This window comes from Quercus robur, chromosome 3, assembly GCF_932294415.1.
Source record: "Quercus robur chromosome 3, dhQueRobu3.1, whole genome shotgun sequence".
Classification (NCBI taxonomy): domain Eukaryota; kingdom Viridiplantae; phylum Streptophyta; class Magnoliopsida; order Fagales; family Fagaceae; genus Quercus; species Quercus robur.
In genome coordinates, this window is record NC_065536.1 from 58,184,220 (window position 1) to 58,199,794 (window position 15,575).

Consider the following 15,575-nt stretch of genomic DNA (forward strand, 5'->3'; position numbering starts at 1 on the left):
GTTCTGGTCGACAACGGCAGTTCGACAGACATCTTGTATTACCCGGCTTTTCAGCAGATGAGGATTGATAGAGAAGAGTTGGTCCCAGCTAATGCCCCTTTAGTTGGTTTCGGAGGGATGAGAGTGTTCCCCATCGGTGCCATCACGTTTTCAGTAACAGTGGGTGATTATCCCCAACAGATCACTAAGGAAGCAACATTCCAGGTGGTCGACCGCTCGTCCGCTTACAATGCCATTCTCGGACGACCCACCCTTAACTCATGGAAGGCTGTAACTTCAACCTACCATTTAATGATCAAATTCCCAACGGATTATGGAGTAGGAGAACTGCACAAAAATCAGGTGGCAGCACGAGAATGCTGTATTGCTATGCTAAAGATGGATGATCATCAGCAAAAAATGTGCATAAGAGAACAACGAACTATAGCGGAGCCAGTTGAAGAATTAAAAGAAGTGATCCTTGATGACTTAAGGCCAGAACGGATGACTAGAGTGGGTACACTAGCAAGCTGGCCGGTACGCCAAGAGCTCACAGCATTCCTAAGAGATAATCAAGACATGTTCGCCTGGAGTCACGAGGACACGCCAGGAATCAACCCCTCAATCATGGTTCACAAGCTGAATGTATCACCCTCATTTTCCCCAATCTGGCAGAAGAAACGAGTATTCACTCAGGAGTAGGACAACGCCATTTTCGAGGAAGTACGAAAGTTGCTTAAGGCATAATTCATCCGAGAAGTGTACTATCCCAATTGGTTGGCAAACGTTGTCATGGTTAAAAAGACCAATGAAAAATGGAGGATATGTGTAGACTTCACGGACCTCAATAAGGCCTACCCCAAAAACAGTTCTCCACTCCCTCAGATATATACTTTGGTAGACTTAACTGCAAGACACCAGCTTTTGAGCTTCATGGACGCTTTCTCGGGCTATAACTAGATTAAGAGGGAAGAAGCCGATCAAGAGAAGAGCTCTTTTGTCACCAGCCAGGGACTGTTCTGTTATAAGGTGATGCCATTCGGACTCAAAAATGCTGGAGCAACATACCAAAGATTAATGAACAAGATGTTCGCGCACCAGATTGGGAGGAACGTACAAGTTTATGTTGATGACATGCTGGTGAAGAGCCTACATGAAGACGATCACCTAGGCGACCTCCATGAGACCTTTGACACTCTCTAGTCATATAACTTGAAGTTGAACCCAGGCAAGTGCATGTTCGGAGTGACGGTGGGAAAATTCTTGGGCTTCATGGTATCCCAAAGAGGTATAGAGGTTAACCCAGAGAAGATACGGGCCATAATAGAGTTAGAACCGCCAAGGACGGTCAAGGAGGTGCAAAGTTTGAATGGCAAAATCGCAGCCCTGAACAGGTTCGTCTCGAAAGTGGCGGACAAATGTCTACCTTTCTTCCGCACTCTGAGAAAATCGTTTGAGTGGACGGACGAATGCCAGATGGTGTTTGACAAGTTAAAGGCATATCTTTCATCTCCCCCGTTGCTCAATCCATCCAAGCCAGGAGAAGAGCTTTACCTATATTTAGCTATTTCACAAGCCGCTATTAACGTAACTTTGGTGAAAGAGGAAGACGGATCTCAGAGACCAGTCTACTTTACAAGCCAAGCGCTTCGAGGTGCAGAAGAGAAGTACCCTCAAATGGAGAAGTTGGCCTTTGCGTTGATAATCGCAGCGCTAAAACTCAAACCGTACTTCCAAGCACATACCATCATTGTCTTGATGGACAAGCCCTTGAGAAGAGCCATAAGTAGCCCCGAGTCTGCAGGAAGAATGGCTTTGTAGGCAGTAGAGCTTAGCGAGTTTGACATACAGTACCATCCGCGAACGGCTATAAAAGAACAAGTAGTGGCTGACTTCATCGCCAAATTCACCCTCGGAGACGGCCAGGGGGTAGAGGAGACACGACAATGGAATATTTATACAGACGGATCTTCAAATAAACGAGCAGGAGGGGCCGGCGTGGTGATCCAAACCCCGGAGGGGGATAAGATCAAGTGCATGATCTGACTGGATTTACCCATAACCAACAACAAGGCAGAATACGAAGCCTTGGTGGTAGGGCTAGACCGCGCAAAGGCTGCAGGTGCTGAAAACGTGGTTGTGCATTGCGACTCACAGGTAATAACAAGTCAGATTAATGGCGGCTACAAGTGTAAGAATAAAAGGATGAAAAGGTATCTAGAAGAAGTGAAGAATCGAATCAGCAACCTCGAAGTCAGATTTGTTAAAATCCCGAGGGGGGAAAACGAATGCGCTGATCGACTAGCAAAAGCAGCCTCGACAGAATTTATGCTTGTCCCCGAACAAGTATTGTCATTTGTCCAAGTCTCCTCGCTTATTGATGACGGAACAAATGTGCTGGAAGTAAATTCTGAAAGCAATTGGACTACGCCATTGATATCATACCTGAAGACTAGCGTTTTGCCAAACGGGAATGACGCCGCTAGAAAGTTAAAGGTCCAAGCATCACGATTTGTGCTGATAAAAGATGTTTTATACAAAAGAGGATTCTCTCGATCGTACCTGAGGTGTCTATGCCATGAGGAAGCAGATTATGTAATGAGAGAAGTCCACGAGGGTATCTACGGAAACCACTCGGGGGCACAGTCATTAGTGCACAAGTTGATCCGAGCAGGATACTATTGGCCTACAATGCTAAAGGCGCACAGGCTTATGTCAAGGCCTATGACAAATGTCAAAGGTTCAGTAATCTCATCAGGCAACCATCCGAAGAACTGACCTCCATGACGGCCCTTTGGCCCTTCGCTCAATGGGTACTAGATATCATGGGCCCCTTCCCAACAGCAGTTAGGCAGCTAAAGTTTCTGGTGGTTGGTATCGACTACTTCACTAAGTGGGTGGAAGCAGAAGCCCTAGCCACTATCATGGAGAAGAACATTAGACCTTTTGTTTGGAGGAATATCATCTGCAGGTACGGGATACCCAAAGTGCTTGTCTCCGACAACAGAAAGCAATTCGACAACAGCACATTTAGGGACTTCTGTTCGGAGCTAGGTATCAAGAATCACTAATCGTCACCCGCACACTCACAGGCCAATGGACAAGTTGAAGTTACGAACCGATCCTTACTTAAGATCATCAAGACCCGACTCGAGGGGGCAAAGGGTATCTGGCCGGACGAGCTACCAAGCATTCTATGGGCATACTGAACTACAGCAAGAACACCCACTGGAAAAACACCGTTCAAACTAGCATACGGAAGTGAAGCTGTCATCCCAGCAAAAGTAAGGCTCACAAGCTATCGAGTGGAGAACTACAACAAGGACAAGAACGAAGAGGCCATACGCCTTCAGCTCAACCTAGTAAACGAAGTACGAGTGACAGCGGAGCAAAGGATGGCGCAGTATCAGAATCTCATGGCGAAACACTAGAGATCTTGTGCTACGGAAGGTAATGGGCGCTACTAGAGATCCTTCGCAAGGAAAGCTCGGCCCCAACTGAAAAGGACCCTATAGGATCGTATCATGGCAGAGGAAAGGCACCTACCATCTCGAGACACTGGATGGGCGAAGGCTTCAACACCCATGGAACACGGAGCACCTACGGAAATACTACCAGTAGAGATGAAGAACAACGACGCTTTTTTCATGTTTATTTAGTTTTTATTACAATTATTAGTTTTACTTTAACAAATTTTTTGCTACAATACTTTAAGTATCTTTTTAAGCCCAAGGGGGCAGGTACTTTTCTACAAACACTTTTTTTTTTAAGAAGAATATTCAGACACATCTATGCCTTTTCAACCTGAATTCTCATAAAGTCCACAAGTTGGACGGATCATCCCAGGAGGATGAAGATTTTAAGTCCACAAAAATGGACAGATATAAATAAAGTCCATACGCTGGATGGATCATCCCAGAAGGATGAAGATTCTAAGTCCACAAAAATGGATAAATATAAATAAAGTCCACAAGCTGGACAGAATCATCCCTGGAGGATGAAAATTCTAAATCCACAAAAGTGGACAGATATAAACAAAGTCCTCAGACTGGATGGACCATCCCAAGTTGATGAACTTTCTAAACCCACAAAAGTTAACGGGTATAGGCTAGAGTCCACAAATTGGACGGATCATCCCAGGATGGTGAAAATCCAAAGTCCAAAAAGTGGACGGGTATAAACTAAAAGTGGACGGTTCATCCATGAAGGATGAAAATACTACCCAATCCATATAGTGGACGGGTATAAACTAAAAGTGAACGGTTCATCCATGAAGGATGAAAATACTACCCAGTCCATATAGTGGACGGTACATAAAGGACGTAAATTTTATTTGAATCCATAAAGTGGACGATTCTACATGAGGAAAAAATGTAGATTTTAGTCCATAAAATGAACGGATCATCTAGAAAAATCAAAACTTTAGTCCTTTTAGTGGATTGACCATTCTTGAATATTAAGCCTATAAGGTGAACGGTCCACCTAGGTCAACAGAAATTTATATAGAAAAGGGTGGACGGACTGTCCATTGAGGTTAAAAGTCTAACCGAGTCCGTAAGGAGGACGATCCCTCTAGACATTAAGACGGACGCAACTTAGATTCCATAACACAATGTGGACGGACACATTTTGGAAGTTAGGTTTTAACCCAATGACCATAAAATTAAAGGCCTCACATAGTGGACGGGTCAAATGAAAAACGGACCACTACATTCATAGAAACCATGAAACAAGCAATTAAACCAAAATGGGCAGATGGAAATATAAAACCCTTGAAGGGGAAATTGTTTAACATAAACATAATGACGGAATAAAATTAAGGGATTGTTTTCCCAACTTACAATAAATAAATCTATTACTGAGGGTCTGCTTCCTTCTCCTGACGGGTGTCATCTACCACAATTTGAACTTGACCTTAGGCATTCTGGGCCAGAGCTGACTCTCCATCGCCTTAAGTTGCATCCTCAGCAAAAAGGTTGTTAGTGTCCTCTGAAGCAACAGGCATGACGAAGGTTTGAGCTTGGTCCTCAACTTTAATGTTTGAAACATCCAGGTCCGGGTAGGCCTTCTTAACCTGAAGGAGGGCGTCGTCAAAACCTTGTAGGAAAGAGTCTCCTAGCTCTGACAGCAAGGCGATGGAGTCACGGTACTTACGTATCACCACCTCCTTAGCCTGATGGAGCCTATCCTTCAGGTCCTGTACCTCCTTGTCCTTACCCTCAAGGGCCTTCTTCACCTCCTCCGTGCTCTGCTCAAGATCTTTTCTTACCCTCTCTTTTCTGTGCAGATATCGTTACGAGTGTGCGAAGATCGTGTAGCTCACTGGTGATATTTACGGCATCATCACACACATATTTAACAATAGCCCATGCAGGACCCAATGCAAGACGTAAAATGGAGACATGGTTCGAACTTAAAATCAACTGCTTTGATACCATAATTAATTCAAAAAGCATAGACACTCTACCGTTTTCACAACTTTTTGCATAAATAAAAGTAATATCAGTGACAAACTCAAATGAAAAATGTGACATTGCTCCAATTCCAACAACCTAAAAAAGTCATGTTGACTAAACAGTTAATTTAAACCATTTTAACCATAATTCTAACAGCAATCCCTTCATATTCAAAAGCGTAAGTAGTGGAGTAAAAGTGGTGAGTCCACAACTCTACCACTCATGACTTGCCACGTGAGCAAGTTGTGGTCTTAGCATTACTTTTTTTTTGTGACGAGCTACAAGATTATTGGCTATTCAAAATTGTATTTAAACATATAAAACACCAACATTTGCCAAGAGCCTTGTAGCTCACCTAATACTTTCTTGGTGTTTTCAAAGAAAATGTCTAGGATTCAAATCTCATCTCTTCTATTACAACTATTGAATTATCCACACACACAAAACTCACCAACATTTTATTTATATTTTTTTTCTCATAAATTACCCCTATTAGTTATTAGTAAATCTTAATTGAATTGACTTTTTAAAAAAATTGAATTGAGTTGAGTTGAGTTGTATATATTTATTGAGTAATAACAGTTTGCAACTTAAGATTTGTTATGAAATTATTGTGTATGTAGTATTATTCTTATTTATTTATTCGCTACTATATCATCTTTTTCTAGCATTTTACTGAGGCCTTTCCTCGTATCAAAGGCCCAAATGGAGTTGGGCAAAATACGGAGTAGCAAAAGATTTTACTACTACTGAACTATCACTTGAATTGCTATCGAAATGATTTTCACACGGACTAAAATTCATATCTCAAATAAAAAATTTGGTATATTATGTTTAAATTTAGTATTTGCCCATAGTGATTGTGTACCAACAACTAGACCTACCGACTACCAATGGCTGATTGGCTGGGCTATGTTTAAAGAAACCGTAGCATCAAATTATTCAGCATAACAACAAATCAAATTTAGTACTTCCTTTTGTTTTACTCATTCATGTTTGTTAGGTTTTTTTTTTTTTTTTTTTTGAGAAATAATTACAACATGCTGCTAATCTTGCAACTCGAACCCTTTCCCTCCCCAAGCATTTTGTACATAAAGAGGTGCCAATTCAGCTACAAGGCCTTTGGCTTTGTTAGTTTAATTATTATTAGCTAGTTTAATAATTTAAGTACAACTTATTTTAAAGTTCATTGTTTTTCAACGTTTACATTGTACAGCTTATTAAGAATTAAAAACATCACACATTAAACAAACCCATAAAATTAATTTGCCTAAAATAAACGGCCAATGAACACTAAAAACTCATGGTCAAAATTATTTGACAAGATAATGTAAATTAATTCCTTAAATTTTATAAATAAATAAATAATGCAAAAGTGGGTTCCAGTTAGCTCAACGGGTAAAGTCTCCGATGGTTGAATACGAGATCTGAGGTTTAATCCTCGCTTACACCAAAAACTGATTGGTGTCTTAATCTGATGATAAAGAGCTATCATCAGGAGTAACAGAGAGAATATCATGATCCTTGTCTTAGTGCCACTCTTATTTAATATTTATTTATTTTTCTTTTATTCCTCCTACACAACAATTTTACAACATTCATGAACTAGCCTATCATCTCACACATAAACCTACATAATCTACAATTTTTTAAATGATAGGCTAATTTGAGAATATCGTGAATATTATTGTGTTTCTAGATTGTTTTGCAGAAAGATGTCCGCAAGATTAATAATTGTAGAGTAACTAGTAATTGATCACCTAAAATTTAGAAACCTCCAAATTTATATTTATCACTCCTTTTATTTTGCACATTGACATCAGAGGCCATAGAACTATTAAATCTATGGATCGACTATGGTCCCAGGTACTATATTCTCATTCATCACAATAAGAAAAGTTGCACTCGATCAATTAGTCAATGCAATGTGCATTCAGCGTAATCCCCAAAAGGAGTTAGGTCATTGGTTTTGAATTTTTTTTTTTTTTTTCTTTTGGAAGTGTTTTACTGGTTCTAAAAGCATCGGATAAAGAACTTTTTTTTTTTTTTTTTTATAAATGAGAAAAGAAGAAATTAACTTTTTTTTACAGCTTTTTATATTTCTCATGAAAATGATGTTATCAATTTCTTAAAATTATCCATTAACAATTTTCCTAAGAGGTTGTTAACAGGATCCTTCTTAATATGGGTATGGAGTTTCCAAGAAAGTGCCATTGATTTTTGCTAAGTTGTCATCATATAGTCATTTCCATATATATATATATATATATATTAATGCTCTTGGTCTTGGATTAGGACTTTGTTACACTCCTCCTTTGGTCATCTGATTAGAGACACATTATCATTTGCTAGCTCTTGACAGAGCTTTTCTTTCTCTCATATATTTAGCAAGACAATATTTTGGCTCATGCTTTAGTCAAAAGGATGAGATTGCCTTTTCTTTTGCAAGTCTGGATGAAGGTTGTTCATCTTTATAATTTTTTATGTTTACGATTTTCAACTTCAAGTTCTTGAATAAGAAGCCCTGATGGTCTTTTTCTTAAAAAAACAAAAAGGTTTAGGTTGTGGCAAAATTAAATTGAAATACAGGGACAAAGCTTGAAATATTAGAAAGTTTAGGGAGCCATGAGCCCCCAAGTATAAATGTAGTTCCATCCTTAACTAGAAGCATGTCCTATGTTCAGTGCTAACCTCGGTACCAATTGACCATTAATGATCCTAAGAAGACCATTAACCATTAAAGGAAGCTTCTTTTTTTTTTTTTTTGGGACTGAATTAAAGGAAGCTTTTTAATCACCCACATTAATGTTATAAGCAACCAGAAAAGTCCAACATCCTCCTTTCTACACGTACTCCTGAGAGTATTCTCATACCATCCAATCTCATTTTTTTCTCATAATTTTCACCTTTTTTTTTTTTTTTTTTTGTTTGAGCAAGACTTTTGAACTCACTTCCAATTAGGCTGCATTGATTTTCTGCTGTCCTTTTGTCAAGTGTAAATGTGACACCCCAATGGTGCCATGGCACTAATTAGTTTCTCCATCCAATTGTCTGTTTCATTAAGAGATATAATCTGTCATTTTAATCCTTAAACAGAGAATTATATCAAATTCAAGAAAGAGTAGGTAGCCATTATGCCTTTTGGGATTGGTTTCAGCTTGGAACAAGCACCGGAGAAGCACGTCTCAAGATCACACAGACCCTTGTATGTTCTTCGCTTCTTCTCCTACTGTTTCTGCTTCTCCACAATATAGTTACTTAACATTCATGTCTTCAACTTTCCAGGGGTTTATAAACCTGGGGAGTTTTGGCAACTTAAGATCAAACCCCTCAACACACAAAAAGGCACCATGGATCTGTTTTCACACTCAGGGAAATGGAAGAGGCAACAAATTCATTCAGTGAAGACAATTCGCTTGGCAAAGGAGGATTTGGCCGAGTTTATAGAGGCACTTTGCAATCAGGAGAGGTACGTTCTGCAAGTTTCTTTCTTAACATAAGATATTAATGGTTAGCTTTGCGTTTTTTTGGAAATTTTTTTGAGGGAGGGGGTAGGTAGTATCTTCTCCACTCACGGTAAAGAAAAGTTCACTTGATTACATCATTGAAAATTTTTAAATCATTAGCTCTACTAATAGTTTCTTGTTGTCAAATAAAAGACTTGAGTATGAATTTTGCTTAAACTAAAAAAATGCGTTAAAGTCTTAAGTTGATGGTAAAGAATAATCACTATAGAACAAATTTCATAAGCTCATATTTTATATCGTTTAGGAAAATAGATAAAGCAAAAAGAAGTGTAATATTAGCATCCTAGTATTAACTTTTGCTTCTCTTTTGAATATCAAGGTTGTATTAGATTTTTTTCTTCCAAATCTGTAAAATATATAATCTTTTGAAAATATATTTTTGCATTTCCTTTTCTTTGAAGCCATATATTTTCAATCTAAATTTTGCTACAATTTACAATATCCATTATTGGAACATCATGACTCATGAGGCAAACGATTATATTTTTAAGCCTTTTTTTTTTTTTTTAATTTCTAATTATTGGTTCTCTTACATTTCATTCTTCTTCTCTTTGTTGCGGATCTTCAAGTTGTTCCTTCCTATGATGTGGGTCTTTAGGCCATTTTTTTATTTCCTATTGTTGGTTCTCCTACATTTCATTCTTCTTCTCTTTGTTGCAGATCTTCGAGTTGTTCCTTCCTATGATGTGGGTCTTCAAGATCTTCAACAAATGCAAGAATTTGAATCATTTGATTATGAATTATGAATTATTTTTTATTCTATTTTAAATCCAGATAATAATATTTATTTATTTCAAAGCTCTTTTATTTTTATTTTTAGAAATATAGCAACTTTGATCATCTTTCTTTTAAAACTCTTAAAGCAAGGAGGCACCTTTCTTTTTTCTTTTCATTTTTAGTTCTTTAACAATGGATTCAAAAAATGAAAGTTGTTTTTGGATCAAAACTTATTTTTGTAATTCAAATTTGTGATGAGTTTGAGTTCAACTCGTGTTCAAAATAAAATTACATTTAACTAATTTGGAACTTTTAATACTTGCGTCAATAATATTACTTTACAACCTTACAAGTATTATTCATTACCATATGTTTGTATTAACATAAGTATACTTCATCTCGAACCAAATATATAGTTCCAAGGTAATTTTGAACTTTTAATACTTGTATCAACGATATTTGTTTACAAACCCTACAAGTATTATTCATTTCCATAGGTTTGTATTAACAGAAGTATATTTCTTCTCAAACCAAATGTATTGTGCCAAGGTTTTCATGTTACTCTCTTTTAATACTCGTATCAACAATATTCACTTACAACGTTTTAAATGACTAAAGTGACGTGTATAAATTGTCTTATTTATAAGACATCCACAAAAACACTAAAAAGATGTTGGAAATTTGGAATTGATATCTCCATGGAGTAAGGACTTCAAATTTCCAATAACAATGACTTATACAAAATGTCATAATATCCATCAATACATAATCACACTAATTACCCTTCGTTTTGTAAGTATCTAACAAAGGTTCATATTCATCCTCGACGTGGCCAATAATATACCAATGTGTCCATTAGAATTTACACCCCCCCCCCCCCCCCCAAAAAAAAAAAAAATTTCATCAGTTTCCTTGTGATGAACAATCAGATGTCACTTGTTTCCAGCTAAAATAAAAATTATTAAATTAAAAAATAAAAAATAAAAAAAAAAAACACCAAAATATAAGAAGCCTCACAAGAATACCACAAAGACAAACAAATATCAAGACTAATCAAGAATATAAGGGAGGAGCTCTAACCAAATAACCAAATTTACATGGAAGATAGACAGTAAAAACTAAAAAGCAAGGAAAATAGAATATAGGCCCTCTGAGCTGATTTAAAAGAGCAAACAAAAAATTACAGGAAAAAAAAAAAAAAAAAGAATCTAAGATGAACATAAAAAATGATGTCTCTCTCTAAAAAGACTTATTTCTACATAAATCAACAATTGGGTGGATTTGCAATCAAACAAATGCAAAGGTGGGCCATCTAGAGAGATTCTTTTACAAATAAAAATTAGGCCCATTAATATGTATCAAATTTACATCTATTATTTCTTGCCACGCTTTCCCATAACCTATTTTTATTTTTCACTATCCTTTGATTGGTAGGACTGTGTTCACTTTTATCAATAAGTTCACATTCTTCTTCCCCAATAATATTATCAACCGCATATGGTTTTAAAAACCGCATTGGTCAAAAAATAAAAAAAGAAGCTGGTTTTCGGTTTAACTTGGTTCTTGATTGATTTTTTTTTTTTCCAATTTTGACTGGTTTTTTGCCAGTTTTTTCGATTTTAACCGAACCAATTCTAGATCCAATTTCTGATTCAACCAATTGAACCAGCCGGTCTTGTCCAGTTTTTAAAACACGTATCTAAGCAAGGCATAGGTGACAGGACCCTCACCATTTTAGATATAAATTTATTTTAGGCACCATGGAATATGAACCATTCTGATGAAAGAATTATGAAAAGATTCACTTAGTAGGCACTTCCCATTAAAGAATCAATAGCGGTTTGCAAACTCATTTTCAAGTGTCCAACATTCCTAATTACCACTGAAGAAGTGTCCTAAAAATCAGAGCTTAACTTTTGTTGTACAAAAGTTCTTTCCAAATAGCCAATGTTATCGGTTCTCAACATTTTCATTTGCTTAATAAGTAATCAGGTTTCTTGCTCATTCTCCATTCTAATTTCAAGTATTAGTGTTCGTTTAGGAACAGTTTATTTAGCTAACGTTAAAAATTTTTTGCTGAAAATACTGTAGATAAAATTAAAAGCTAACTAAAATAGTACAATGAAATCCATAAATAATACAAAAAAGTACAATGGGACCCATAAATAGTCACAAAAATAAGCTAAATAGTAATAAAAAACTAGTTTTTTCAGCCAATGCCAAACGCAACCTTATTTATACAATATATGGTACATGAATAGATTACTAAACTATAAAAAATTTTAATTTCAAAACCAATAAATTTTCCAATGCCTGGCCAAGTTTAAATAAGATATTACAATGGCTTGCAGTTGGATAATTTTTTTTCTCTCTCTCTTTTAAAAATTATGCAACATATGTACAAGCCATGTGGAGAGTAAAACCCCAACCCCCAGAAAAGAAAAGAAGAAGAGACTTTAATTTTTTTTTTTTTTTGGGTCTCTCCCCTTAATTATTTTATTTCCAATAAAAAGATTAAATCAATGGTTAAAGGTAAGCATGATTTCTTTACAAATCAATTCCTACCCTTTGCTCTAGCCGTAGAGCTGCAACCCATAAACCTAAAAATATATTGTGCCATGTGGTACCATTAATAGCCTACAGAACCTTTACTAAACCTGCAACAATTACTTTGGATCAATAATACTACTAGAAGAACTAAAGTATAATCCACTCCAGGTAAATCAAGACTGAAGCACTGATATACAAGGATTGACTCCTACCAGTAAAAATTTCAACAGCACTAGTTGCCGCCTCCTGTGATTTATCTATGGCATCTTTTAAAAACAAATCAACAGGGAGCCAAAGTGCAAACCAACTAGTCCTATGAACTTGATTTACAGAAGATATCAAAGACTGAAAAGGCACCATAGAGTTGACACTAAAACCTAAAATCATAGAGTTGAGACTAAAGCCTAAAATCCACATATTCAAAGAAAAGAGAGAGGGGGGGGTTGTTACAAAAGATCCTTGAGCTCTACAAGAAACATGCCTATTGTGGCTATCATGTAGTTCAACTAAAGCCATAGGACATATAAAGTGTGTTTTTGAAGCATACCTTGTTAATTTCATTTCCTGCTGGAACAAGAATGCTAAATAGATCCTCTCTTGGATAGTGTCAACCATGTGTTTTTTGCATTCCTTCAGCCATCCTTCATCATCAAACCCATCATGTATATTCAAAAGATCATTGAGCAGTCTCATGGCAGGAGTAGCCTCCTGTTTCAAAATCTCAGTCTAAAATATTAAGTAAAATATAAGTTTCATAATTTTTTTTTTCTCCGAGGGAAGGTAAAGGAGAAAGGAAACTAGAAAATGAAAAGAAAGGGCCTAAAGGTGTAATTATGATGCGAGATGTGCTAGGGTAGAATAACTACGTAAGGAATTCCACTAAAAATCAGCACAATTTCAGACAAGATTCAATAAACTTCAGCATTTGGTTTTAAAAGTTGAAACCCATCTGCATATTTAAACTACCAACTTTATGCCAGGAACTTATAGATGAACAGTAGTGCATACCTCAACCCTTCTGCATAACAGATCAAGACTTCTTACAACATCCATTTCATCCTGGAAAAATGAGATAAAAATCTGAATTAACTCTAGAGAGAGAGACTGCATTACATCAAATTCTGTTGAACTCAAACTATAGTAGGACAAGGGAAAGGCATATTCTGGAAATGACAAAGGAATTCCCAATTCTTGCTTATAAACAAAATTACAAATCAAGAGGTCTTAAGTAATTTTTTTTAGACGTATATAGTAAAACCTATGACCAGTCAATTAACAACCAACTGCTTTACTACTGAGCTACTGAGCACTCAATTCATGTTCTCAACCCCTGACCAATATGAGCTTGAAGTTCCTAGAGTTACAAGTATTGTATTGTAAATCAGATTGACACTGAAGGTTCAATAGTCTGTTGAACATTACAGTAATCAGTGATTGCAAGCATTTACATTGGCAAACTAAAAAAAGTTTGCAAATCATTACACTACAATAACATTGCATTGGAAGAAAAGATGCCACAGAAAATTTAGAGACAACAAAAGACCAGTTTACATCATGCAAGATCAAGGCGATTACATATGACCATTAGAACAACTTCATTGAGTTCTCATTTCTCAGCAACTTCCTCAATTTTCTGCATATAAGAAAGTTAATCAATAGTTACAATTATCCTACATGAACAATTTAGCTCAGCTTACCACTTCTGAAACATTGCTACATGCTACAAAAAATGTATGAGAATGGACAGGAATGAAATGGGATGTCCTTAGATATGACATAAATATAAGAATAAGGAGAAGGCTTTTACTTTACAGAACAATTTCTATTGACCTGTATGGACAGAAAACGGTCTTTAGAAATGAACACATTCTCATAATTTTAAAGCCTCAAATATCCTGAGATTAATCCATTTATGAGGTAATGGTTTTAAATTGTATATTCTGATTACCTTTACCACTTCTTTGGAAGCTCTGATGAAGCTTGAAACCAGCCTTAGTGCTTTTCTGACATCTTCTTCAGGATACCCTTTCAGGTGTGTGCCAATTTCACGATACTCTTTAACCTTTCCTTCCTCTTCTCCCTCTTCCAGTTAACGTCTTCCATGAAGCTCCTTTGTCTTTTCCCATGGCCGTGCTTGCCATTCCTAACCAGAGCAATCCTAGATATTACATGAATACAACATGACAAGATTGTAGGTTATATATTCATGCAACATAATGTTATATACAGAATGCACATGGTCTTCCAATGCTCATAAATCAGGACCTGGACGATAAAGCTAGACCAGCGATTTATTGAACTGAGGGATTAATCATAATTTAAAAAAAAAAAATTAAAAAAAAAAAACTACTATATTCAAGTTGATTTACTTCTACACATTTGCAGCTACAACCTACACTATTCAATACATCAAATTTAATTTTGGAGGACATAAACAATGCAATAATATTCAGAACCAGTTTTTCTTAACTCGTAATACTTATCAAACAAAAATTGCTTAACTCGCAATAGGCGACCATGAAAAGAGCTTCATCTTTTAACTTGCATGTCAATTGCAATTTCAGAAACATGAAAACTTAGATAGCTCAATTTGTAAAGCTATAAAGGAATTCTGTTAAGGATGTTATAGAAAGCACTTCAAATTGACCGAGAGTAAGTCAATCATAACTTAAGCTATAATAAAATTTATAATGGTAATAGAGATTTAAGTGTAACATAACCTTGCATGATGTAATTTTGCAAACATAAATATTAAATTTGGCATTACCGTCAGAACCTAGTAAAACATTTCCATGTAAGGTCCAAAATGAATCCGACCCACAAATTTTCTAAAGTTTTATTTTGTATTAGAAATTTCCAAATCACTCTTAAGTCAAGACTAAGTCTAGCAAAATCATTGTGTCTTAGGTATCAGCTTGAAAACAAATCAAAAGGGCCCACTCTAATAAATTTCTTTAGCAAATGTATAAATAGAGAAAACCATCAACCATTTGACCATACTCTCTCTCTCTCTCTCTCTCTCTCTCTCTCTCTCTCTCTCTCTCTCTCTCTCTCTCTATATATATATATATATATATATATACATATTACAAAAAAAACTGGTGAATCAACCAAGTCGGTACCCTAACTTCATTGCACATTTACAATAAACAATTATAATACTTTTTCCTCATGCTGCTTTTTGTAAAAGTAAGGAACAACAAAAGAAAAGGCAGTGTAATATCCAATAGATTAGGCACTTTTTCACAAGGAAAAAAAAAAAAAACACTTCTATTTTACCTACCAACTTTTCTAACACACCCTCCAACAATCTCTCTATCATTTTCTCTATTTTATTAAAACTAGT

The 15,575-nt window shown here is 36.1% G+C and overlaps 2 protein-coding genes across 2 annotated transcripts in view; one reads left to right on the plus strand and one right to left on the minus strand.

The window, feature by feature from the left end:
- The first annotated feature begins 8,422 nt into the window (after positions 1-8,422).
- The window catches only part of LOC126718567 (probable serine/threonine-protein kinase PBL28), a 45,503-nt gene continuing 38,350 nt past the window's right edge, over positions 8,423-15,575 (plus strand). The window contains exon 1 of the mRNA XM_050420848.1: positions 8,423-8,560. The gene's annotated coding sequence lies outside the window, so the exon portion shown is untranslated. The remainder of the gene's footprint in view (positions 8,561-15,575) is intronic.
- On the minus strand, positions 11,916-14,318 carry LOC126718571 (uncharacterized). Its single transcript, XM_050420851.1, has 3 exons — positions 14,178-14,318; positions 13,238-13,288; positions 11,916-12,937 (listed from the first exon to the last, which is right to left on the minus strand). Exons 2-3 carry the CDS (start codon positions 13,280-13,282, stop codon positions 12,377-12,379), a joined length of 606 nt encoding a protein of 201 aa, XP_050276808.1. The 5' UTR covers positions 13,283-13,288; positions 14,178-14,318; the 3' UTR covers positions 11,916-12,376.